Genomic DNA, 27,938 nt, shown 5'->3' with positions numbered 1-27,938 from the left:
TAATTCTATCTAATTTTATACTGTCAGTACATTTGAAGATCCCCAGTGAATCTACATGAAATATAATTAGCAAATAAGTTAAATATATGTGGTGATTAATGCACAAAATTTTGACATTGACAATCAAGTATGATTAATTTATTGTAAATGATGTGTATATTCAACTTATATAATAAAAATATCAGTCATAGTTTATTGCACCCGGAGTTTGACATTCACCTTGTATACTGCTAAAATTTTGATATTGCTATACAGGTTGAGCAACTCAAATTTTAACTGTGAAATTAGTGTCTTACAGGTGTCCAGGAAAAGGTGATGAAATATGAATTAACTTTTATGAAGTATCTAAATTTGGCACCAGTGAACTATGTCTAGCATTAAAGCACATGATACAAAGCAAAATTTATAAGATTCTAATATTTGATGTAATCTGTGTTCTTTTAACCTTGGCTGATCACCTACTTTGCCCAAATTAGGACAGATAACAAGAGAATGGCACCTAGTAAACACCAGGAAAGAACAGGGAAGGCAATTTGTCTTTGTAAGTAGAAGATAAAAAGGGCTACAAAAGATTACTATGCAGATGTTTTCAAAAAACTGTGCTATTCAACAGAAAACTCCTTTAACATCTGAGTGAAGTCTGGCTGAGGGTTCACATCGATCCAAGATTTGTTGAATGCCAGCTTAGCTATATCCATTAGCAATTATAGTAGTTTTTATGATGTATAGTTCAACTAGAAGATTAGACACACTATAGAACAGATGGAGTGAGCTCATTGCATGCTGTCTTAACAATGCAGCCTTCTGTAATGGGTGATATGAGGATGATTGAATATATATCTACAAACCTCGGTTACCGTTACCTCTGATAATAAAGCCTCAATATAACGAAGTCCGCAATTTCAAGCACCATTTTACCTAAAAATATTAAAATTTTAAGGCCAGTGCCCTGCAATCATCCAAATGACGAACGATGACGACTCGTCACGTAGTCACAAGCTGTGGATGTGTCTATTTTAACAGTTTTGTGCATTATCTGCATAATTTAGTTGTTGCTTACACTTCATAGGGTGTGTTTCAGTGTGGTGCACTGCAATAAATAATGTATGTTCTCTGATAGCATTATTATATATTTTGTAAATATTAATATTTAGTTAAAATGTTAGAATCAAGGAAAAGAAAAGCAATTTCTTTAGAAACTAAATTACATATCATATGTGTTGAAAGGGGGGTGAAAGAAAATCCGATGTGGCACATTCTTTAGGATTAGCGCAGTCAAATTTAACAACCATACTTAGTCAATCAGAAAAAATAAAACAGTCTGCACAGAATTGTACAGATGTTATAGCAGCAAAATTAACTCGCTTAAGGAATCCAATTTTAGAAAAAAAATGAAGAAAATGCTAAGTTTGTCGATAGACGATATGTCGCAATGTCATGCCTTAAACTCAAATGGTGATTCAAGAAAAAGCATTATTTTTTTTTAATCACCTGAAATCTAAACAAACTGAAGAAATTGCAGAAAATTTTGTGGCTTCTCGTGGTTGGTTTGAGAAATTTAAAAACAGACCAGAATTCATAGTGTAAAATTATCAGGAGAAGCAACAAGTGCAGATGTTGAAGCTGCGAATAAGTTTCCAGAAAAACTAAAGAAAATAATTGAACATAAGTGAAGCCAGCCTGGCTGGCTGAGTCTTAGTGTATCTGCTCTCCAGCAGATACACTAAGGCTGTGAGTTTGAATCCTGCCATGGGCATGGATGTTTGTGCTATCTGTGGAAAAACTAGTGGTGGTGGTCGGCAGTAGATTGCAGTCAGTTGGTGGATTGAGTTATAGAGCAGGTGCCCTCCCTCAATGAGTTTATGGACTCCCTGGTGATGTTTAATAATAATAATAATAATAGTAAAAAATTTTCATCAAATTTGGTGTTCAACGTTGACGAAAGCAGTTTTGTTGGATCTTGAATGAAAGGATTTCCTTGGAAAATTATTTTTGTTTCAAGATCCAACAAATTTAGCTAAAACAATAAAGAAAATGCTTGTAAATAAGTGAAAATACTAATTTTGTTTAAAGAATTATACTAATACAAATTTTGTAATATTAATTAAAGGTGAAATATGTCATTTATTTGTAAAAGATTATAATGTAAGAAGTTTCTCTATAAGATATATGTTAGAGCATAGTAACGAAGGATCAAAGTCCATTAACGACAACTTTGGATAAATTGTGTAGCCGACGGCAAATTGCTTATGAGCAAACGGCACACGCGCAGTGTTTTCCGGGAAGACGCGGCACGCATACAAAGTATTCCAGGAAGATAGGAATGAAAATAGGAGCCGGGCACAAAAAAAATAAAGTGTCGGGCAGAAAGTTTTGGGTGAAAGAGGGCGCTTGAGATACGAGGTATAAAATGGGTTTGTCCTCCTGTTCAAGGCTTTTTAGGTTTTTTCATCTGGAGTTGCTGGAGAATTTCTGGTGGAGTCAGGAAGAGTTCGAGTTTGAGATCTAGTCGACAGCAGGCAGCTATTCTCTGCTGTCGGCTTGCAATGTCGGGCAGAAAGAATAGACGAAGAAATATTAGGTACTCTTCCGAGTAAGCCTGAAGAAATTGGCCACCACATACGTCCACGTGGATCGATTTAAGCCATGCTGTTTCCAGTCGAGAATGCGATGGAAGGAAAGAACAATGAAGGCCAAACCTAGCCCGTGAGTTAATCACCAAGGACGAGACTGAACATTCGGAGGGAAATTATAAAGAAAGGATACACTGAATAAGTTACAGGAACGTGGTAATGTAAATCCCTTTTATAATTCCTTTGTTAAGAGAGAACGGAATATTGTGTTATGGAAGAAATGAGATGTTAGGTTATAAAACTCTAAAAATTGTAGGGAGAAGGACTATAGTGAGATTTAGATACCAGTGTCTAGAATCTAAAGGCTGTTTCCTAGTATTCGTGTGAATGAGTAGTAGTTAATTTGCTATAAGTAATGATCTATAGAGTTATCGATGTGAATGTTTTAAGAATATGTGTAAGATAGTATAGATATTTAAAGGATGCTAGCTAGAATTTTGTGTAGTGAAATGAGCCTATTCTTAGATGTGATATGTGAATTACAGTTGTTATGTCTAACCTTATAACTTAGGATAACTCTATTCCTATCGAGTGTTTCTTATTGTAAATGTGTAATCTTTGGAATCTAATAAATGTATCTTGATTATCTTAACCTGATTTGTGCCCTGATTTGAATCCAATGCACTGCTTGCTAACATTTGAATCTGAGTGGGAGTGAATTATATGACAGAGACCACGACTGCAAACTAAAGTATTTTAAGAGAGATAGTTAAGATTGAGATAAAGAATAACTAATTGATTTACTTAGTATATTTTCTGAGGGTTACTCCTTGGTTAAGAGGAATTTTTGACCTAGGGATCTGGCTGGTGCAGCTTGATCAAATAAATATTGCCAGAACCTGAATAGGAGGTAACTCCAGACCGTCATTGCTGAGGATTGGACTCTATTCAGAAATCTATCCTTCGTCAAGTTATTTAATATATTAATCTTTCTAAGAGGGGTGCTTAAGGGTCAAAGCTGTATAACTGAGAGGAGACCTCCACATAGCCTTTAAAGGAATGCGGAGAACCGACCAGGGCTTCTGACCTAATGTCCAATCCTCACCTTCTCGTGGTGCACCCTGTTGGGTATCTACTTTGATACTGAACGAACGAGGATGGGCTGGCAATTTGGGATTTAGCCGACCAAATTGTATTCTTATTGGTTAAACCAAAATAAAAAATGATGGTACAACATGACAAAATTTCATGCCGGCTGGGGCGTCGCCCGGTTAAACAAGGCCCCCGTTGTTTTCGCCAGGGAACCAGGGCGAACAGCGAAAAGTCAGCTACTGGAACAAATCTGAAAACAAACCCCAACTCAACATCACCAGAGTTAAAGATCGGTACTATCAATGTAAGAAGCCTGAATGGCAAAGAAATGGAGCTAGCTGAGGAATTAGATAAGTACCAGATCGACATAATAGGGGTGACTGAAACAAAAAAAGACCAAAACTGGTGAGATCTTTCTGAGCAATAAATACAAAATGTTATATTCAGGCAATGACAATCAAGGAAAAGAAGGAGTAGCCATAGTATTCAACACAAAATACGAGGCTAATCTTCTTGAATGGCAGTCAGTCTCAAGTAGAGTAATGTGGGCAAATATGAGAATGGGGAACTGGACAATGAGACTTATTTGTGCCTATGGTCCCACAGAAGGTTCTACTAAGGTAGAAGTGGAGGAATTTTTTGAGGCTTTAGAAAAAGCAACTGACACAATGAAAAAGGAAAAGTTGGTCCTTGTTGGGGATCTAAATAGTAGAGTAGGAAATGATTGTGAGACATACAAAAATATTTTGGGAAAATTTGGAGAAAAGAGCAAAGCTAATAATAATGGCAAATATCTGTTGGATTTCTGCTCAGGACATGGACTGGTTATTACTAACACCATGTTCCAACATAAAAATGTGCACAAATTCACATGGAGAGAAGAGGCTAGGAATAAGAAAAGTCTCATTGACTATGTTATTGTTGATAGTGATGTTTTCTCCCTGGTGCAGGACACCAGAGTGTACAGAGGATTTGAAATTGGAAGTGATCACTATTTAGTCTTGAGCAGGATAAAATTGAATTTCATATTGAAAAGAATAACATGTAAGAAAGTTTTAAAGCGAATAAAAGTTGAGCAGCTCTCAGATGTGAACTGTAGACTAAAATACAGAAATATTATTGAAAAGAAAATGAAAGAGTTTGAGCACAGGAATCAAGCCTTGGAGATTCAGTGGCAAACTCTGAAGGAAACATTGATTGATTCTGCCAGAGAGGCATGTGGTGAGGTTGTGTGCAAGGATAAAAAAATCGGAACTCCCTGGTGGACACAGGAAGTTAAAGAGGCAGTGAAGGAAAAGAAGAAAGCATATCAAAAGTTCCTGGCAAATAAGTCAGCTTTTACTCTTACAGAATACAGAGACAAATGTAAGAAAGCTAAACAGTGTGTAAAACTAGCTAAACAAAAGTCATGGGAGGACTTTGGCAAGAATATAGAAAATAAATATCAAGAAGGTGGCAAAATATTCTGGAGGTTGTTGAAGAAGCTTAGGAATGGAGGAAAGAGTGCTGTAAAAGGAATTAGAGATGATAAAGGTGAAATGAAAACAGGAGAAAAAGATATCCTTGAAGTATGGAGTAATTACTTTGAAAAACTGCTAAATGAAACAAGTAGTGATGACAGCACAGTGATAAAAAACACTGACCAGGCATGCAGTCAGGAATACATATCCATACTTGAAGTAGAAAAAGCCATCAAAGGCTTGAAATGTGGAAAGGCAGCAGGAGTAGATGATATTCGACCAGAAATGCTGAAGTATGGTGGTATAAGAGTCTTACAGTGGCTGCACTGCATAGTTCAGAAAGCCTGGACAGAGGGACGAATTCCTGATGATTGGAGTAGAGCTCTCATAGTACCCATATATAAAAAGGGAAATAAAACTGAATGTGAGAATTACAGAGGTATTTCCCTACTGAGTGTTCCTGGCAAGATCTATGCAAGTATACTTGAGAAACGGTTGAGAAGAATTGTGGAAGAAAAGCTTGGTGAAGAACAAGCTGGATTCAGGCCAAATAGAGGCTGTCAGGATCAGATCTTCACTTTACGACAAATAGTCGAGAAAGCATGGGAATATAACAAAGATCTGTATTTAAGTTTTGTCGATTTGGAAAAGGCATATGACAAGGTGCCAAGAGAGAAGCTATTCAATACGCTGCAGTTATATGGTGTCAATGGGGCATTATATCAAGCAATACTTAGTCTTTATTTGAGTTGTGAGTCAGCAGTTAGAATTGAAGGAAGTACAGGAAGATGGTTTAATGTTAAATCTGGTGTGAGACAAGGATGTACATTATCCCCTCTGTTATTCATTATCTATATGGATCACATTATGAAGGAATGTGGTATTAAACCTGATATCAAAATTGGAGATGTTAATGTCAGCTCTTTGCTTTATGCGGATGATGTTATACTTCTAAATAAATCCGCTACAAGTCTGCAAGATTCTCTGACTAAATTGAATAGCTGTTGTAATAGATATGGTATGAAGGTCAGCAATAAAAAGACAAAGACAATGAAAATAGGCAGAATCATTGAAAATGTCAACTGTGTTGTGAATGGAAAATCGGTGGAACAAGTAAAACATTTCAGCTACTTAGGCACAATTTTTACTGAAGATGGTAAACTAAATATAGAAATAGACAACAGAATCAGCAAAGCTGGTATCGTGGGAAGTCAATTGAATAAATTCATATGGAATAAGAAAGAAATTAGTCGGAACACTAAATTAGCTGTATACAAGACTGTGTTCAAACCAATTTTAACTTATGGATCTGAGAGCTGGGTCAGAAGTAAAACACTTGACCAAAGACTAGAGACCGCAGATATGAGAGTCCTGAGAAAGATCAGAGGCGTGAACAGATGGCATCAATGGCAATATCATATTAAAAATGAGGATATTAGGAAAGAACTTGACATTGTCAGCATCCAGGAATGCGTTAGCAGAGCTAATCTCAGATGGTATGGTCACTTAAATAGAATGGGAGAGGAAAGATTAGCAAAACAAGTGTTCTCTGCCAGGTTGGCAGGAAAACGACCCAGAGGAAGACCAAGATATAGGTGGATTGATACGGTACAAAGTGCCTTAGACGATAGAAATATAAGATCTGATAATGTTGGAGTCTTGACAAGTAACAGACTGATTTGGAAGAAAATTGTAGATAGGAAGTTAGTGACGATGTAATTTTTTCATGTAGTACTGTCATATCCTGTACACCCCTTGAGGGTACATGGCAGGAATTTGATGATGATGATGATGATCTTTCTAAGAATCGGCCAAATTGTGTAAGAATTTGAATAAGATAAGTGATATAAGTAGGAGAACACAATAAAACATAAATTAAAGAAATGTCACGACATAACAATGGCCCAGACAGTAATATATAACAGTTTGTTCTGGAAACGCTACCATCAAAAAGCTTAATTTCTATTGAAGAAAATTCAGCAGCTGGTTAAAACCAGCCAAAGACCATTTAACGTCATTCTTTGGATCAAATGCCTCTGGTGATTTTAAATTAAAATTGTTATTAGTTTACCATTCGGAAAATCCGAGTGCATTAAAAGGTAACATAAAAACAAATTTACCTGTAATATGGGAAGCTAATAGAAATGTGTGGATTACCAAGGAGTTATTTACTGATTGGTTTGTTAATCATTTTTGTCCAGAAATGAAACAGTATTACCAAAGAAATAATTTTGAAGAAAAAGCTCTTTTGTTGTTGGACAATGCTCCGGGACATCACACTGATCTTAATAGTACGTTAGACACATGCATTCCTGTCAAAGGTCTTTCTTCCAGCAAACACAACTTTTCTGATTCAACCAATGGATCAGGGAGTAATAGCAACATTTAAAGCTTATTATCTGCATGGTACATTAAGCAATTTAATTGAACTAGAAGATAAAGAGTAAATGTCAATTAAAATTTTTTGGAAAAACTACACCATTAAAGAGACAATTGAAAACATTAATAGCTCTTGGAAAGAAGTCACTCAGAAATGCTTAAAAATGGAGTATGGTGCAAATTATGGCCAGAAGTTGTACTAGAAGAAGAAAATAGCATTCAAGAGATTAGAAATGAAGTTATCCAGATGACTCAATCAATAGGTTTTGAAAATGCCGATGAAGAGAAGATAAGAAATTTATTAAATGCAGAAGACGATGGTTTTTCAGTGGAAGATTTAGGAAAACTTGTTAGCAATGAAGCCAAAGAAAATGAAGGAGAAATTAAAGAAGTTCCTACCAAAAGAGTGTTAGCAACCAAAGATTTAAAAAGGTGCTTGCTTAAATGACATTGAAAACGTTTTAAATTTTTTCAGTGAAAAAGATCCTGATTTAGGAAAGTGTTATTGTTAAGTGATCAGTGTTAAATGCAATAAATCCGTATAAGCAATTGTTAAATGAAAGAGAAAAAAAGCATAAACAATGAAATTGACTTTTTATTTAAAAAAGCTTTTCTTTTTTCAAAAAAAAAAAAAAAAAAAGTCTTTCATTTTCTTTACGTACGAACGCATCCCTATTATGGCCATAGTATTTTTACCTCTGAGAACGAAGTTTCGCTTAACAAAGTAATTTTGTGGAATGCATCCTCTTTGTTAATCGAGGTATGACTATACTTGTAAATGTGTTTCCTGTAGAATGAGAACTGAATGGTTCCATCAGGGATATACGATATTAATTTGTCCAAGAAAGGAAGGTATAATAGTTTGCTTTTCTTTTAATAGTAATCTTGGAGTTGAACATTTAGTTGAACTATAGTAAGTCAAGCTCGGAGTGCAACAGAGACTACAAAACATCTACAAAGTAAAACCACATGTAACATTGTAAGAATATATTGCTCAAGAAGTGATTTACCAAATTTCCATGTAATGCTAATGCAAACTAACTGACTTATGCATTGATACAATCTGTTCACTCTCCTATTTTCTAAGAACTTTCATAACTGTTGTCACTAGTCTGATCAACTGTTATTTTTAACCCATTTCAGATCCATACATTAAAATTAGTTTGAAGACCATATGTATACTGCTAGTTTAGTGTTCTGACTAATTTCTTTCATCCATATCAACGATACTCCCCAAAGGCTTTCTTTATTCTACTGATTATAGTCAATACCATTTACCATCTTTGAAAAAAAAATTGTGCATAATTAACTGAAATATTTTACTTTTTCTATAGGTTTTATCATTGGAAATGCAGTGAATGGTTTACAGGGCTTGAAAAATTTTATGTTGGCTCACCAGCCAGGCAAATATCTCATTTGTCAGATAATTAGCATGGGTGTACTCTACCTATGTTGGCCAGTTATATCATAGTCAGGTGTTTATTCCTGGATCTGGCCAATTTATAATCTAAGCTTTTGTTAATGCTATAGCTAATTTTTACTCTGTATAACTACCAGTGTTGAAGCAAATCAATTTACTCATATATTAGTGTGCTTATCAGTTGAAGAAAAAATTCATGCATTTCATAAGTGATACCAAACCATTTTTTTCCCCATATATTAATAATATTGACATTAATAATCACAGAACCGTACTAGAAAATTTTCAAGAGGTATGCAAAGCATACAAAGAGGTATGCTTTGTATGCATCCTCTTTGTATGCAAAGAGGATGCATACAAAGTAGAAAAACCTGTCAAAAACTTGAAATGCAAAAGGCAGCTAGAACAGATCATATTTGACCAGAAATTCTTAAGTATTGCAGTCGCTACACTGCATAATTCAGAGGGCCTGGTTAGAATCCTAATGATTGGAACAGAGCTCCCATAGTACCATCTATAAAAAAAAAAAGGGAATAAAATTGATTGTGAGAATTACAGAGGAATTTCTCTACTAAGTGTTCCAGATAAAATTTATGTAAGCATACTTGAAAAGAGGTTGAGAAAGATTGTGAAAGAAAAACTTGGAGAAGAACAAGCTAGATTCAAGCCAATTATTGTCAAGATCAGATTTTCACTTTAAGACAAATAGGTGAATAATTGTGGGAATATGACAAGGATCTGTACTTAAGTTACAAAACTTAAGTACAGATCCTTGTACCATCTTGTACCCTTGTACTCTTATGTCAGTAGAGCTAATTTAAGTGTAGATCTGGAAAAGGCATACAACAAGGTGCCCAGAAAAAAGCTTTTCAAAACACTTGAATTATATGGGATGAATGGAACATTATACAAAGTGATACATAGTCTATATTTAAGTTGTCGGTCAGCAGTTAGAATCGAAGGAAATACAGGATGATGGTTAGATGTAATATCAGGGATAAGACAAGTATGCACATTATCTCCACTCTTATTCATCATCTATATGAATCGCATTATGAAAGAAAATGGCATAAGGCCTGATATTAGAATTGGAGATGTCAAACTTCAGCTCTTTGCTTTATGCAATATCTTTCTAAACACATGTAGTGTAAGTATCCAGGATTCTCTAACTAAACTGAATAACAGCTGTAACATATTTGGCATGAAAATCAGAAATAAAAAGACCAAAGCTATGAAAATAAACAGGAGCATAGAAAACTTCAGCTGCATTTGAATGGAGATCCTATTTAGGCACAATTTTTTTAGTGAAGATGGCATATTAAATCCAGAAACAGACAACAGAATAATCAAAGCTGGTATGATGGGTAGCCAGCTGAATAAATTTATATGGAAAAAAAGAGAAATTAGCCAAAACACCAAACTAGCAGTATACAAGACAGTGTTCAAAACAGTTGTAAGTTAAGGATCTGAGAGCTGGGTTTGAAATAATGCACTTAATGAAAGACAGAAGACCACAGATATGAGGGTTCTGAGAAAAATTAGGGGAATGAACTGATAGCATCAATAGCAGAATCATATTAAAAATGAAGATATTAGAAAGGAACTTGACATTGTTAGCATTCAAGAATGTGTAGTAGAGCTAATTTAAGATGGTATGGCCACTTAAATAGAACAGGTGAGGAAAGGCTAACAAAACACGTTTGATGTCACAATGACAGGAAAGAGACCAGAAGAAGACCATGATCTAGGTGGATTAATTCAGTCAGATGTGCCTTAGAAGCATGAAATGTTAGATATGACAATATTGGAGTGCTGACAAGTAACAGAATGATTTGGAGGAAAATTGTTGATAGGAAATTAACAATAATGTAAACTTAATCATGTAGTGCTGTCTTAACAATAATGTAAACTTAAATAATGTAAAGGAAATTAACAATAACGTAAACTTAATCATGTAACTTGAACACGTCTTGGGGGTTTGTGTGTATCTCTCTCTCTCTCTATATATATTTTTTAAAAATTGAATGACTAGAAACCGAGAAATATGAAAACAAAGTTTAATAGCACAACTAGTTTCAGCTTGTATCAGCCTTCTTTAGGTGCACATTAAAAAAGAAATAACCATTAAAACATAGAGGAAATAATTGTAAACATCGCAGAAAGTTAGTGTATATATATTCAATGTTGAAACGTTACAGTCTGTGCATTCAAAACTGTTCTCTCATTGGCTTCATTGTTGAGCGTATGCATGCATATAGCATCTCGTGAACGTCAGTATTTGATCGTAGCACAATGACAGTCTGAAAGATTGTAACTCAGGTTGTTGTTGAGATGTAGGGGATTGAGGAGGTTGAGAATGATTTCTTTTGAAATCATTTAATATATATTTCATTTGAAATATATATATATATATATATATATATTAGGAAACTGATGATGATGATAATAATATGATTTTTTGCTACATTTTCACTTTTAACACTTGTCTCGAATTACTTTTATGGAAAATAGCAAACAATTTCTTCTTCACCAATACAATCAGAGTTTAATTCAAAGTTTTGATATGTTCTTACATCTAGGATTAACTCAGCTAACTTAAACTTTGCGATAATGTAGTCAATAATTGACTTACATCCTCTGGTTAACAATGCATATTTATGCATTTCTTTATGTTCAAATACCAAGTTAATTATTCTTGTATTATTATAAATGACAAAATCTCGCAGTGTATCCATTTTGATGACGTATAACTTCACCAAATCTCCCTATGTTTGTTTTGTATTTCCTGTTTCCTATTCTAGCATTTAAATCACTGCTAGTAGTAAATAGTCTGTTTTGTTTCTCAATGCTCGACATGAAGAGACTAAATTTTGTCTGCTTTTGATTTGATAATATGCATTTCACGATTGTATATTTAAGTCATAAGATGCATCTGAGGATGTCTGGATGATAAACCTGGGCAGCACAGATCTGCCTGAGGCATTCAGTCTGGAAGAGACTGATCACCCAGGTGCCAACCATCCCCAGTTTCTTCAGTTAGGTATTGGATCATTTCTGCTTTCAGTCAAGTGTAAGAGGGGAAAAGTAAAACGGTGAAATGATGAGAAATTATGAAGTTGATTTGAGGTGTATTACTTCATTAATATTAAATAGTTCACTCTTGTACTTAAACAGATCCCTAATGCATAGCATTTGAAGCTTCTTAAAGAAAGTGTGCTTTGCATTATGGTATACTAAGGAAACTGACTGAAGTAATAAGCCTGTATATACAAGTAACCTAGTCATGAAGATACATGCAAACTTTATTTGCTTATACTTGGATAAAGGATTAAAAAAATAATTTCTTGGGAAGTATAATTTATTTGCTCAGTCTAGTAGATGATCAGACTGACAATTATATGTAAAGAAATCATATAACAGAATAAGTTAGCACATTCTATCCTCTAAGGTGATATTTCCTAGATTCTAAAGAGACTTAAGTTTAAAGTCATTGTCCAAATTGGATATTAACTAGTGATTATCACAACTTGGTCATGAACACAATTTGGTACATTTTATAGAATACAAGTATGTACACACACCACACACATATACAGTACACATCATGTGCATGAAGTACAGATGAGTTGAATATTTCCAATGAGTGACCTTGCTCAGTCTAGGTCACTCAATGGCACCCACCTTGCACTGACCATCATATGAATTTTGTATGTCTAGCAGGAACTGCTGAGATTTGTCAGCTTGGTTGGCCGAGTGGTTAGCATATCCGCTCTCCATCCAAAAGGCTGTGGGTTCGAATCCCACCGCGGGCATGGATGTTTGTGATTGTGAAAATACTAGTGGTGATAGTCGACGGTATATAGTGTTGGTGTAGATGATGAAGGTAGTTGCGGTTGGTGGAGACGGAGAGTTGTAGAGTATATGCCATCCCTCGATGAGTCTTTGGACTCCTTGGAGGTGTTATGTAATAATAATAATAATTTCTTTGGGGTTCAGCCATCTGTCATTGAGCAGTTCCTCCTCAACAAAGACATTTTTCTCAGTCATCACTTCCACAGGCCGACCATCATGAGGATCATCTTCGATGCTCTCTCTAGGCCTTCATGGTGGAATATGAAGGAGAAACTCCCCATAAACACTATCCAATCGCTGTTTGATAGCACTTAGAGAAAGCTCTTCTTTGGTGAAAAAAAAACTATCACAGTGGGGTACTCAATTTTTAACATTACAGCCACTTAGCATGCCACGTGTTAGTCAAATGAGTGCCTCCAACTGAATGACGCAGATAGAGAGTTGAAACTGGTACACTAACCTCTCCATAGATGGTGCTATCTGTCACACATGGAGTTTTAAAATTGGCGTGAATTTTGTATGTCCAGCTGGAAACTTTTGGGACTTACTTTGTATGCCTTTTATAGATCTACAAAACTTCAATAAAGATGTTTTATAATTGCATGATGTCTCAACTATTTGTCTTAAAGTAAAAATCTGACCTTGACACACAATTTCTATACCAGTTCCTTTTCAAGTATGCTGGTAGAAACACTTGGAATGCTCAACTGAGAAACTCCTCTATAATTCTCATATTTTTTACTTTCCTTTTTTTTTTTTTTTTTTTTTTTAATTATGGTCAGGTATTATGAGCTCTACTCCAATCTTGCAGATATTTGAACCTTCTGAATTATGCAGTGTAGGTAAAGCTATTGTACCTTCATACACTACAAGCATTTAACAAATCCTTTTCCAATAACTCAAGAATTAAAACAAGATGATAGTCTAGCTCCAATACATTTTAACTTTGTTTTGAAACACATTATCTGATGGCTGCCAGTAGAAAAGACACTCTAGAGTGCAGAATTGCAGAATGCATTAATATCGTGTCAAGAACCAAACAGAAAGCAGAAGGAACATATTTGAATTAGAAAAATTATGCATGTGATAGGGATAAAAAATAATCAACAAAAATCTAAAATGATTATTAATACCAGACAGAATCAATTAACTGATACGAGTGCGTAACCCTTGTATCAGTTTAGGAGTAATGATCACAAGCTAACCAAATGAGATGGTAAAAGTTTTTTTTTTAAATTAATTAATTTTTTTATGTTCCGTCAATCCTCGAAAGGTTATTTGCAAACCTATAGTACATTATGTAAGGTATAATTATGATTTTTTTAAATTTTTTTTATCAATTTTATATTTTTTGTGTTCATTTATTTTTTATGTAGTCTAGAAACCCTGCCATAGAGCCCACACATGGAACTTTTTCAAGCCACGTCAGGTCTCCACTAAGCAGAGCAATCTCACATTTGGTAATGAAATTCATCTCCCACCTAAAGACAATCACAAACATTTATGCCTGTGGTGAGATTCAAACCTACAGCCAGTTGGTTGGAGAGCAGGTATGCTAACTAATTATCTTTCTTTATTTGATTTGATCAGCAAATCAAATAAAGAAAGATAATTAATCAGACTTTTTATTCCCTTATGTCTATTCAGCTCAAAAGGTATCCATGGGAAGACTTAAGTACAAATATATAAATTGATAATTCATCCAGTTTTTTTTTTTTTGTTACCTAAGGATGTGAAAACTTGATATTTATAGTGAAAGTGAAGAATATGATTTAAGCTTTTGAAAGGAAAATCCTTAGAAAAATATTTGGCCAAGTGAATGATAATGATTTCTGGAGGATCATATACAACCACAAATTCTATCAACTCTATGAAGAACTTATAATATCTAGTTTAACCAAGTTTGAAAAGTTGCAGTCGGCAGGACATGTGTTTTTGGATGAAAAATGACAGTATTTTTAAGAAGACCATAAATAATAAAATTCTTGGTAAAAGATGAAAAGGAAAACCAAGAACAAGATAGATAGCAACATTATATTGCAATGTCCCAACTGGAGAAGTAAGGTTCGATTTGAGCTATAAGAGCTATAGGGAAAAAATATATGAGCATTTCACGTACATTGTTAAGTTTAATGGATAAATATCTTTGCTGCTTTGACCTAAAAGAGGACCTGAATTGCAAGAATGTTAATTAATGCACAAAGTTTTCAGTTGTATGGAAAAAGTTTTAATATGAATAGACTTTGCATCAATAAAATGAATGCTAGAAATATCTCAATCAATAGGCTGTAGTGACACAACAAAATGCTGGAAAATTAGTGTGAATCACTGCTGCAATAGATACTGGCAAAGTGGCTTGTTTATCTTGATTTACTCTTTGTAATAGTAATTCTTGGAAGGTAGCTTAGGTGAACCTAGGAGATGGCCAAGCAGGAAAATTATCAGTCAAAAAAAGGGATATATATATGGAAACATAACAGGAGCCTGTACAGTTCAGTGGAAGTGGCATTTGCACTCCATGACACTTGACCATATGAAGGAAGACTTGGGTTCAAATCTAGCCAACTCTGACTAGAAAATTTTTTTAAGTCTTTTTTGACCGGTTTCTGAGTTGGTCAATCTCTGGCATGGTTTTTTTTCCCTGGAAACTCTGGTTTTTCGCCCTGTAAACTCGAGAAAATTGACCATCGAACCCACACTATTTTCAGACATTAAAAATATTTTGTTAGGGTTAGAGACAACAAGATGTTAGGACTTGTTAGTGGTCTCTTCACTGTGTGCCGATTAAATGAGTGATAGTCTTGGGCCAGCTATCTCTGATTGGCTACCAATGGAGAATAAACTGCCCATTCAGTCTCCAAAAATTAGACAGGGCTAAAACGGCCTTGCCTAGTCCCTATATGGGAGGAAAACAGAAGGTGTTAGCTGATTTATATTTTATTTAGTAGAGTGTTTCTCAACCTTTCTAAGCCCAAGGACCAGTAAAATGCCTAAAACAATACTATGGACCACTAAGTTATGCAATTTTTTTAAAAACCTATGTGGAGATTACCAACATTTGGGAAAAACTTTGCAATTTATAACATAATAAAATCTAAAAACATGTTTTGAATACATATGGAAACATAATTAATTAAATCCAAAGTAAACGATTAAAAGAGTTTCATCACTGAACAAAGTTTTAATTTTTATTAAACAAATAAATAATATGATATAATTATGTTACTACTTACTTTTAATGAGATGGTTCAGCTTCTTGACCCTTGCAGAGTTGCTGTGTATCTGGCTCAATATTGGTCAACTTCAGTCGAAGATGGGCACATACACTAAGACGATTTTAGTATTTTTTTAAAATTTTATTTGAAGGAACGATGAAAATCCTTTCTCACAAAGGTTGTAGAAAACTGCATGACGATTTTCAATGCTTTTGCAGATAATTCCCCGATTAAAATGGTTTCCATGTTTTCGCTATGTGCAAACTTAAGAGATAAGATGCTTCCAGTGCCTTGCTATTAATTGAACCCATGGCCAATACTATATCTTTCCAGTGATTTAATGTCCTTAAGCATCGCTAAAAAAATTCAATTGGCTTATTTTTCACATCACAATGTTTAGTTTCTAAATGTCATCAGAGTTTCACAGGTTTCATGCACTCGTTCGACAACACTTCATAACACAAAACACTTTGAGGTTTCTGTTCACTTTCATCTCCACAAAAAGTAAACCCAAATTCCAAATATGAACCATTGTATTTTCTACTGTATTTTTTCTTTGAATTACTTGTTTCTTCTACTTTAATAGTATCAGATTTACTTGCCGTTACAGCATGTGTATCAAAGTTATTGTTAGAATCATCTGTTTCATTTGCTTTTCTTTTCAAAGTCCTAGTTCTAGACCACATTTCCATTATTAAAAAAACGTTTCTGAAAAATATATAAATAGTGGGGTTTAACTTACAACACACTTTGTCCAAGTATCACTTAGCACTTCTGAAGATATACTGAGCCTTGGTTGAAGGAGGAAACCTTCAATAATAAAAATCAATTAACTGCTGCGGTAGTTACTTACAGACCAATCACCATCTCGGGAGTGGTGGTAAAAGTATTGGAAAAGTTGGTTAAAGACAAAATTCAAGAATGGGTGGATCAGGATATGATACTCTATAGGGGCCAACATGGTTTTGTTAAAGGTCGATCCTGCCTTAGCAATTTATTAGCTTTTTATAATAGACATCTGAGTTGGACAAAGGAAATGGCTACATAGTGGTACTTCTGGATTTTGCTAAGGCTTTTGACAGGATACCCCATGGAATACTATTGTGCAAATTGGAGCAGATAGGGATGGATACTAAACTGATGATATGGATAGGAGAATGGCTCAGGGAGAGATACCAGAAGGTGGTGTATGAAGGAGCAGAGTCCAGGATGAAGTAGGTGACCAGTGGTGTGCCTTAGGGCTCTGTGCTTGGGCCATTGTTGTTTAATTTATATATAAATGATATAGGAAATGGCTTAAAGGGAGATATTCAGATGTTTGTTGATGATGCAAAGTTGGGTAGCACAATAAAAAATCAAGCTGATGTTGAGAGTTTGCATCCTGCAAACTCTCAACATCAGCTTGATTAAATAAGCTGGTAAAATGGCAAAAGGAAATGGATGTCAGTTCAATGTGGAAAAGTGTAAAGTTATGCATTTTGGGATTAAAAGATTACCAGCTGTGTACTACACTAATGGAAAGGTACTCCAAGAGATTGATGAGGCTAGGGACTTAGGGGTGTTGATAGATACGGAGATGAAGTTCTGGGGACACATTGCTAAGGTGTCCAAGATTGCATAGGATTACTGTTAGTGAGGAACACAAACATCCAGAGATAAAGAGGTTATTATTCCCCTTTATAAAGAGTTGATACTTTCACATTTGGATTACTGTGCTTAGGTCTGGTCACCTGGATTCCTTGGAGATGAGGAGATTGTGGAAAGGGTTCAGAGGAGAGTGATGTAAAAAATGCTTCATTGAGATATAAAAAATGCATCCAATACATTGATAGATTGAGAGCTTGTGGATTGCAGAGGTTGGTTGATAGGCAGAAGAAGAGGGGATATGATAGAAACATTTAAATTACTAAAAGGTTTTTATAAGATTGATGCAGGGGAAATGTTTCAGCTGTGTGATAGTGATGGAAAAACAAGAGGTCACCCCTGGAAATTAACGAAAAGCGTGGTTAACAAGGGTGTGAGAATGAGGTTTTTCACCTGGAGGGTGGTGAATGAGTGGAATGTATTGCCTGACTCAGTTGTGAGTTCTTCGCCTGTAAACGAATTCAAGAACAGATATGATAGATATTGTTTTGATAGTTTGGGTCTCCCGAGATGAGTCTACTGACTCCGTGGAGATACCCGTAATAATAATAATTTAAATATATATATTTATTTATTTAATTTAAGTCTGCCTGTGGACCACCTGTCCTATTGCCACGGACCACAGGTTGAGAAATACTGATTTAGTATATAATAGGTTATAATGGAAAGCTCTGCAATCAACTTGCTTCAATTACATGGGATGATACAAGTTTTATTTGGAAAAGAGGCTGATACAACATGGGAACTGGTTAAGACATCTGACATAGGCAATGTACAATATACAAAGAGCCAGGTGGATAAGTAAGGAAAGAGTGAAAAAGATGAACAGCAAATCAAAATTAAGCAAGCAGTGTGGAAAATGAACTGTGGAAGAAATATGGCAGTAGGTAATGATCACCTGCACAAAAGTATTAAACAAAGGTTACTTTTTTTAAATCTGAAGATTTTTTTTTTTAACAGAAAGAGACTAGCAATGCGCTCTTCCCTTTCTCCTATATGTTAGCTGACCTATTCATGGACTGGCTTGAAAAAAGAGACCACAAGCCCTTCCGACATCAAGGAACACTACCAAAAATTTGGCGAAGATATGTTGACAATATTTTTTATCATCATTGAATGAGTATGAAAAATTGGCTTAACTATGGTGTCTATCCAAAAAATATTTCTCTTCCATAACTGAATAATGTGAAATTAACAAATTAACAGTCATTAACTGTGCTAAGATTGCTATTCTCCTTAAACATAATATAAACGCATGTTATATCTCTATCTTTGTTTTTTTTTGGTACATCATTGAATCAAATTATTCCAATCCTTCTCCTCACTCCCTGGTCCAAGAGAGAGGACAGATATTTAATTACTGTACAGTCAGTCAATACAATAAATAGCCAATACAAGGAAAAAGATAATTTTTTTTTTTGATCCTTCCCTTAATGCATAGCATTATACATGTCTGCAAGATGTGCTTTGCATTATGGGAGATACTAAGGCAAGTGATGAGAACTTATATCAACTTTACCACGAGTTGCCCCAGTCCTGAAAGTACTTCAGGAGCAAACTTTGTTTGCTTACATTTGGATAAAGGATAAAACCAAATATATAATTAGAAAAAAAAAAGTTCACATTTTATAAGGTCCACAAAAATTTACTACCAACAAATGAAGAAGTTACTTATGCATCAACTTCTATCTTCCTATATTAGCTTAAACTATAGTTTATATAGGTTTTTATGATACAGAGGGTCTTCTTCAGTCTAGCTTAGTAATCAATATCATTATAAATGAGAATGAATCAATATAACTGAGTCCAATATATCATTAAATATCCTTGTATATTTTATATTTTAAATTAAAAAAAAAAAAAAACCAACCTGACGAGAATTTACTATAATACTATTAGAACTGCTGGAAATTTTGGTTGCTGGATTAGGAACCTCTGCATTTTTCAGTTCACTATAAGGAAAACAATGTGATAAATATGTCTTGTTTTTGCAGACTACCATTTCTTTACAGAAAATTATTAATATTCCACTAAATATTTAGTAATTAACTAAAGAATAATCCAATGGCTGTGCACAAGAGATTAAATCTTTTAAGGATTTGATTTTTATGAAGTGGATAAAGGAACTCATGCTATTTGTTCTGATGTCCCATCAAGTCAAATACATGAAACTGCATGAGTTCTGGACAAGTTTAATCTGCACATTACTTTCCAACCACTCCAGAAAGTGTCTTCTTTAATACTCTCTATTGAGAGATAAATTACCTCTCTATCCTTGGCTGGTGTATTAAGTAATGTACCTTGTTCCTGTCAACTGTTGTTCTGGACAGACAGGCCATTCTGCTGAGACTATAATCCATGATCATCAAGATTACATCAAATACATGGAATCTGATAAATATGGTCTTGTTTCCCATACCAATGATACTACCCACAGAGTTCAATGGAATCAGACTTGGATATCCCACTCAACTAAATTTAATGACTATCTCTTAGATTTAAATTGGACTGGAAATGTGAAACTTTATGTAATTCTGAGAAGTAATCATGATTTTTATGAATTTTGAATATTGTTTTTATCTTCTTCTTCGAGTGCCATTGCCTATTAGAGGTCAGTAACCACCATGGCAAATTTTGAGTGATCCCCAGCCAGTGTGAACAGTCCCTCAGAGCTCATGCCAGTCCACTGTCTGATGTCTGTCGGTCAAGATTTTCTTTGTCTTCCTTGTCCTCTTCTTCTATTTATCTTCCCTTTTATAATCAAGTGAAGTAAGTTATTTTCATTGCAAAATAGGTGACCAAAATAAGCAGTTTTCTTCTTTTTATGGTATCTAAAAGTTCATGTGTTTTTCCCATTTGTTCCAGTACTTCTAGATTGGATGTATTTGCTGTCCATGGAATTTTTAACATTCATCTGTATAACCACATCTCAAAGCTTCAAGTTTTTTTGTTAATCGATGTTGTCTTCAAAGTCCAAATTTCTGCAACATAGAGCAGTACAAACCATATGCAGCATTTAACCATGTTTACTCTAAGATCTAAATTTAAATTGCAGTTACACAGTGTTGATTTCATCAGGAGAAAATTTTTTCTTGCCATTTCAATTCTGACTTTTATTTCCATTTTGGATTGCATTCTTCATTTAACCAGCAATGTTCTTGTGACAAGGATGAAATACAGGAAATAAATCTATTTTTACATATTTTCACATGTGGTGACCATTATTATTATTATCTTATTTCCATGGAGTCAGAGACTCATCACAGGAGGTACACACTATTGCACACAATGCTCATCCAACCATTAAACTGATTCAATGTGTATACATTGACAACACACTCAGGCAATGCATTCCACTTGCCAACCACTCTCCATGCAAAGAACAGTTTCCAGTGATGACCTCTTGTTCTACCCCCCCCATCCCATTCTATGAAAAATCTCTTCCATGTCAACCTAATAACAACCCTTGACTAGCTTATAAGTCTCAATCGTATCCTACCTCTTCTTCCTATTCATGAGGCTTTGCAACTTATATTCTCTCAATCTGTCCTCATACTCCACATTCCAAAGACCACTGACCACCTTTGTGAATCTTCTCTGGACATTTTCCAATATATCCTTGTCACCATGAAAACTCGGCGACCAAATCTGTGTCTTACTCAGCATCTCACAGAAGATTTACAAAAAAAAAAAAAACAGTTTGATCAACAATGTGATCAAATGCTCTGAAAATGTTAAGAACAATTATACAAGTTTCTCAAAACTATTCCATGGCTTGTTCGCAAGGTTCAATATTATTGGCTAGGGATCTGCTGTGGATTGAGCATAGCAAAATATTGGTGGTTACTAATTCATTGGTGTACCTCTAGGTGGTGAAGAAATTGGTATTGATGAACCTCTCCATTAGCTTCGAAAGAACTGAGATGAGGGTACACAGTAGTTTGTTGGTTGACTATCACCTGCTCTCCACGTTTTTTAATAAGCTTTTTTTTTAATGTGGTTCCCACCCATAAAAGATTATTAGTAAACCTATAGTACTTGTACTGTGGGTGGAATAAGAATTTTTCTTCCCATTTTTATCAATTTTATATATTTTTTTGTAATTTTTTATTTTATTTTAACATAGTCCAGAAACCCTGTTCTAGAGACCAAACATGGAACTTTTTTTTCCAAGTCACTTTAGGCCCGAAACAAGCAGGACAGTGGTCTCACACCAGGCGATGGAATTCATCTCCCACCTAAGGCTGAATATAAGTGATGTTGGATAGGAAAACCAACTTTAAAAGGAATGCAAACAAAGGCAGCTGTGGATTCTTCACCAAGGCCAGGGTACAACTTCTGTTCTTTCACTTGATATTCTCATATTTAGAAGATATCAGCATAATATCTCACAAAGATAAAGCTAATCCCATCAGTATTTATCTCTTCCAATTCCAGCATAAATGACAAAGCAAATCACTTTCCTACTATACCAAGAAAAGATCAGTACATGTTTTCTTAGGCTCTTTCATCAGAAATACATCATAGGAATCCTGAATAGTTAGGATACCAACAAGTATCTTTTAGTTCTTATGTATTCCCAAGTTATGCTCAAAATTTGTGCTTCAGAATTAATTTCTATCCTGTGTTATCTTTACATTTATAATCTTTCATGTAAGCCTGGCACTTGTCCTATGGCATCTATATTCTGCCTATTAAAAAAAAAGGTGGAGGAGAGGTGAGATAGTCAGCCAACAGACTACTGTACATCCCCACCTCAGTTCTCTCAAAGATAATGGAGAGGTTCATCATACCAGTTTCTTCAATACCAGTGCCTGAAGGCACACCAATTAATTAGTATAACCACCAATAAAGATTTTGCTACTCTCAATCCACAGCAAATCCCTAGCTAACAATATTCAACTTGACAAACAAACCATGGAATATGTAGAAAATTTTTTTTACCTTGGGTATACTATACATTAAAGATACCAAGTAATTTTATAAACTTTGTTTTAATCCTTTTTTCCCAAGCAAACAAACAGACAAGTAAGTCAAGTTTGCGCCTGAACATAGTTCAGGTCTAAGGCAACTCATGGTAAAGGTGGAGTAAGCTCTAATCACTTTCCCTTAGTATCTCCCTTAATACAAAGCACATCCCCTTGCAGAGATATATGATGCTATGCATTAAAGGAAAGGGCCACTACCCAGACCTGTTTCGACTTTATTGAGGTCTCGTCAGTGGGAGCCAGACCCAGACGTGTTCAGGCGATAAAACTTGACTTACTTGTCTGTTTGCTTACTTGGGAAAAAGGATTAAAACCAAGTTTATAAGATTACTTGGTATCTTTAATGTAAACCATGGAATAGTTCTGAGAAACTTGTATAGTTGCGCCTGCCATTTTCAGGGCATTTGATCACATCTGACAGATGCTTACTTCAAACAACCATTTTATGCTCTGCTTTCTAAAACTGGGTTTCCAATTTCCCCTCTGATCTTTCACTATATGTCATGGTGAATGGCTTCTTCACTTCAGATTGTCCCAATAATGTCCGATCCTTTTACATTTGCACTAATTTTAAATCTTACCCATAAAGTCAGCCATTAAGCTATTCCATCCCACTGTCCTCACCTCAGTTCTCTCAAAAATAATACAGCAGTTCAAGTTCACAAATCAAATAGTTCTGATTACAGTACATTCTTTTTCTTCATTTCACAAACTTGCAGCATCCCAAAAGACCAAGTTTCATATCATTCATAATCAATGCTTTAAACCAAGGATGGGCAATCTTTTCAGACTCAAGGGCCACAATTCAACTTTTATTTTTAATAATCGGGCCGCAAGTGTTTAGGAGAAAATAGTGAGTGAAAAAAAATACGTAAGTTATCAATTTTTATTATATCAATCTTAAAAAACACAGAAATATTTAAAATAATCATCATACGTATCAAGGATTTAGGCCTAGTATGGCCTGTTCCAGCCTTAGAAGTCATCGTTGAATCGTTTAAGAGGACGTCCTGGTTTTCTTTTTCCTAATGGCTTGTACTTTAAGGCTTGTTTTGGTAATCCTTCTGTTTTCATTCTTTGAACGTGTTCCATCCATCTATGTTTATATTTTTTAATTTTTTCAATTACTGGTTTAATTCTTTCATAATATCTTCGTTTCTTTTGTGATCAAATAGGGTATACTTTGCAGTTTTTCTCATAAACTTCATTTCTGCTGTTGTTAATCTTTGTTTGTCTTTTTGTTTTATTGTCCAGATTTCGCTTCCATACATTAAGACCGGTAGGGCTAATGTATTGTATACTTTTAGTCTGGTTTGTTTTTGAACTAGGTTTGGTTTAAATATAGAGTTAATTACTCCTGTTATTTTTAAATATTTTGCAATTTTTATGTTTATATCTTCTTCATTTTCATAAGTGATCATACATCCTAGGTAGTTAAATGAATTCATCTGTTCTAAGATCTTGTTATCTAATACTATTTTAGTTCTTGCTGGATCTTGTCCTTTAAAGGCCATAGTTTTTGATTTTTCCGTTGATATTTAAAGATTTAAAGAATTAAAAATTCCATTGATAAATAAATATTTAAAGTACGAATATGAAACAAGCATGAAAATGAAACTCAATGAAAAATTATCACATAAAAACAAAGTAATATAGTTTATGCATCAGAATATGTTTTCTCCCTGCTTAATGTGACTTTTGCGATTGTTTTTCCTTAGCCAAATTATCTATATCCTTTATAACCTGAGTTGCAAATTTGAAAAGCATGCAAATATTCATCAAACAGTCGAGAAGAAAATATATTTGTTCAATTACAGCTAATAAATATCATTTAATAAATTCTGAATCTGTATAATGCCTTCCTTCTTCGCAACCAGTTCCACTATGACATAAGTGGCACGAACATCCATTTATGAATTATGAATACTTTGCTTCTTAAATATGTTTTACTGAGCAGTCAAAGAAGCTTGTAATTTATTAATTTGATTTTTTCTAAGTTCACAGAAAACAGAAAAGTTCACAGATTTTTTCCAAGTTCATTCTCGTAATGACATCTGATATTATATTCTTTCATAACAGCAACACTTTTATGACAAATAAGATAAAGGGGCTCATTTTCAATAAAGTACTTGCTGTTCCATTCATCATCAAACCCTCTTCCTTCATCTGCAATTTTACGTTTTCTTGAACTGATATTTTTTTTTAAAACAAATACACATATCCTCTGAAAATAATAGTTGATGCTACTGAATTATTGAATTATATTAAAAGACGGACCAGGGAACGCAACTGTAAAAGTGCGGCAAACTCTTGGTTGTCGTCAGATGAAGTCGCCTTTGTTATCTCCACTCATGATGACTCGTGCCAAGTTGCATGGCAATATCACGAAGTATAGGTATAAAATTATTTTTCATTTATTATTCATATCATAAAATATATTATTTAAATAATTTAAAATACGGCCACATGCCATGTAAGTATGATCAACCTTTTATGGGCTGCCAAAAATCCACGTTTGGACCTCATGTGGCCCATGGGCTACTGATTGCAGACCCCTGCTTTAAACAACAATCTCTATGTCATTTCTACTAGCTGAGGACAATCCTGTCAACTTCAGTGCTACTAAAACACAAGTCTTGTGTTGTTAGACTTGAACATTCAACAAAACAATCCTATCTTATTTTTCACAAGAAAAATGTTGCTTCACATCCCTAATACATTTGATAATACTCTCATCTACAGGCACAATCATATTTCTTTTCCTTAGCTGATTTATCCTCTCCAGTCTTTCATGGCACCAAACCATCACATTTATTGCCTCATCTGACAAAAACTGGTATCCTGTTCCATTTAAGACATCACTTCTGTGCAAGTGCCATATAAATCATAAATATGCCTAACCTTAGAATACTGTTGTTGCATCAAAAATCTACCCAAAAATGCTTGACTATCCAGAAGAGGGAAATCCAAATAATAGATAAATTCCCCCCACCTCTCTTTTTCCCTTTCACAGACCTACTTCACTCATTCTCTCAGAGGCATTCTGTTAATGCCGTTTCTATAAGTATTTTCCCTGGAACTTTTCTGCTGAACTGACTATCATCATTTCTCTACTTTCCTTTAAACTTGTAAAAATACAAAGCAGCTGCTAATATGGATGTTGATTCATTGTACACCTTAAAATCCACAGAACCATCTTCCTCTTTCATCATCTCTTCAAAGAAACAATCTTCCTTGCAGTTTTCTGAAAGGATCACAACCTTGAGTAGCTCAAACTAGAGAGTCTGATGCTAGAACATGAGAAATCATCCAGAAAGAATACAATCAGTAATACACATTGATAATTGAAAATGAAATGTGGAGAGGCAGCTTGAGTAGATGATATTCTGACTAGAAATATGGTGGTATAACTAAAATAAAGAGCTAAAAGGCTTCAGTTCAGCGATGCAAAATTATGTAAATCAAGTGGATATTAAATCTAGCATTATTTCAAAGCCAAATGTAGAAAACAATGTAAATTTTGTATAAAGCTGACTAGAGAGCTTACGGGAATACACTCACTGGCATTTACAAGTCGCCCTAGCACTGACCTTATAGAAGACATGATCACTTGCCCAAACGTCCATATATTTGCCTTTTATTGGTTCATTTTGATAAGATTCTACTGGCCTGACCACTGTTCTCCTCGGAGACCAGAAAGAAACGTTAAGATAGCAAAAACTCTCGTTCAGTACTAAGAAACTTGAAGTGTCGAAGAGGTGTATTATTCGTAGGTGAACTCTTGTTCGGTGTGTAAAGTATTTATTAAAATAAAGAGCCAAAAGGCTTCAGTTCAGCGATGCAAAATTATAGAAATCGAGTAGAATTTAAATCCAGCATTATTTCAAAGTCGAATGTAAAAACTATGAAAGTTTCATATGAAAATTGACCAGAGAGCTGCTGGGCATTTACAGGTCGCTCTAGCACGGACCTAATAGAAGCCTTGATCGCTTGCCCAAGTGTCCATATATTTGCCTTTTATTGGTCCATTTTGATAAGGTTTCACTTACCTGACAGCTGTATTCCCGTAAGCTCTCTTGTCAACTTTCGTACAAAACTTTCATGGTTTCTACATTTGGCTTTGAAATAATGCTGGATTTAATATCCACTTGTTTTATATAATTTTGCATCACCAAACTGAAGCCTTTTGGCTCTTTATTTTAGTAAATACTTTACGCACCAACCGAGAGTTGGTGCGTAAAGTATTATATATTTATATATAATATATAAAAAAATTTTTTTTTTCATATTCGCTTATGAAAAATACACCTCTCCGACACTTCAAGTTCCTTAGTACTGAATGAGAGTTTTTGAGCTTTTAAGGTTTCTGCCTGGTGTCTGAGGAGAACTAACCAGTTCGAAACAGCTGTCAGGTCAGCGAAACCTTATCAAAATGGACCGATAAAAGGTGAATATATATGGATGCTTGGGCAAGTGATCATGTCTTCTATAAGGTCCATGCTAGGGCGACTCGTAAATGCAGGCAAGTGTATTCCCATAAGCTCTCTGGTCAACTTTCATAGTTATAAGTTTTACAGAAACTACAATGAATAAAAAAAGTTGACTTTATTTCATTAAATAAAGCTTCTGTTATAATACAACCACAAAAGTGACTTGTCTACCATATGGAAGACATTTTGATGAGTAAACATATCAAAAGTGTACAAAAAAAAGCACAAAAATCTTGTTTAGCTGTCCACACAGTGACAGAAAAACATATCATTATGCTGCCATATCTCCTATATCAGCTTGTCAGCTGTTATTACCAATTAATTTATTAACTAGTAATAAAACATTCATATCCAAGGTATTTATTACTACATTTTTATTTAATTATTTTTTCCAAGATTAATAAAGCTTAATAGTCTCACAAAAAGAACTAAAGAGAGACAGAGAGATGACATATTCAAACTACTATCTTCATTTACAAATAATCACCAGTATATTTTGTGGTAATAATGTGAAAAGAAGAATCAAGTTTTTATTTACCTTAGAAGTTTTTTTTTTGGTATTAATGTAATGGTGTATGTAATGTTTCTGTGTCTGGCATATTCAATTCAGTCTTAATAAATAAAAGTTATCTAAGAAGGCTTAAAACCTTTACTAGACAAATCTGATTTTTTTTCTTTTTTTCCCTTTTCTTTTAAACTTAATAATGCCACAGACTTTACAGCAGATAATACAAAATATAAACATTAGAGAAAATTAATTCCAATTTTCTCACTTATAATCACAGGATTTTATAAGAACAAACAAACAAAAAAATAATTAACTCT

General features: G+C 34.4%; 1 protein-coding gene across 1 annotated transcript in view; it reads right to left on the bottom strand.

Annotated features, from left to right (window-relative positions):
• Ercc1 (DNA excision repair protein Ercc1) overlaps positions 1-27,938 on the bottom strand; it is a 147,832-nt gene that overhangs the window by 84,017 nt on the left and 35,877 nt on the right. Inside the window, exon 3 of the mRNA XM_090411366.1 lies at positions 19,506-19,587. Within this exon, the coding sequence (XP_090267492.1) occupies positions 19,506-19,587 (82 nt within the window). The remainder of the gene's footprint in view (positions 1-19,505; positions 19,588-27,938) is intronic.

This window comes from Typopeltis vanoorti, chromosome 21, assembly GCF_054136105.1.
Source record: "Typopeltis vanoorti isolate ZY-2024b chromosome 21, IOZ_Tvanoo_1.0, whole genome shotgun sequence".
NCBI classification, from domain to species: Eukaryota; Metazoa; Arthropoda; class Arachnida; order Uropygi; family Thelyphonidae; genus Typopeltis; species Typopeltis vanoorti.
This window is presented reverse-complemented; position numbering and strand designations above follow the sequence as displayed.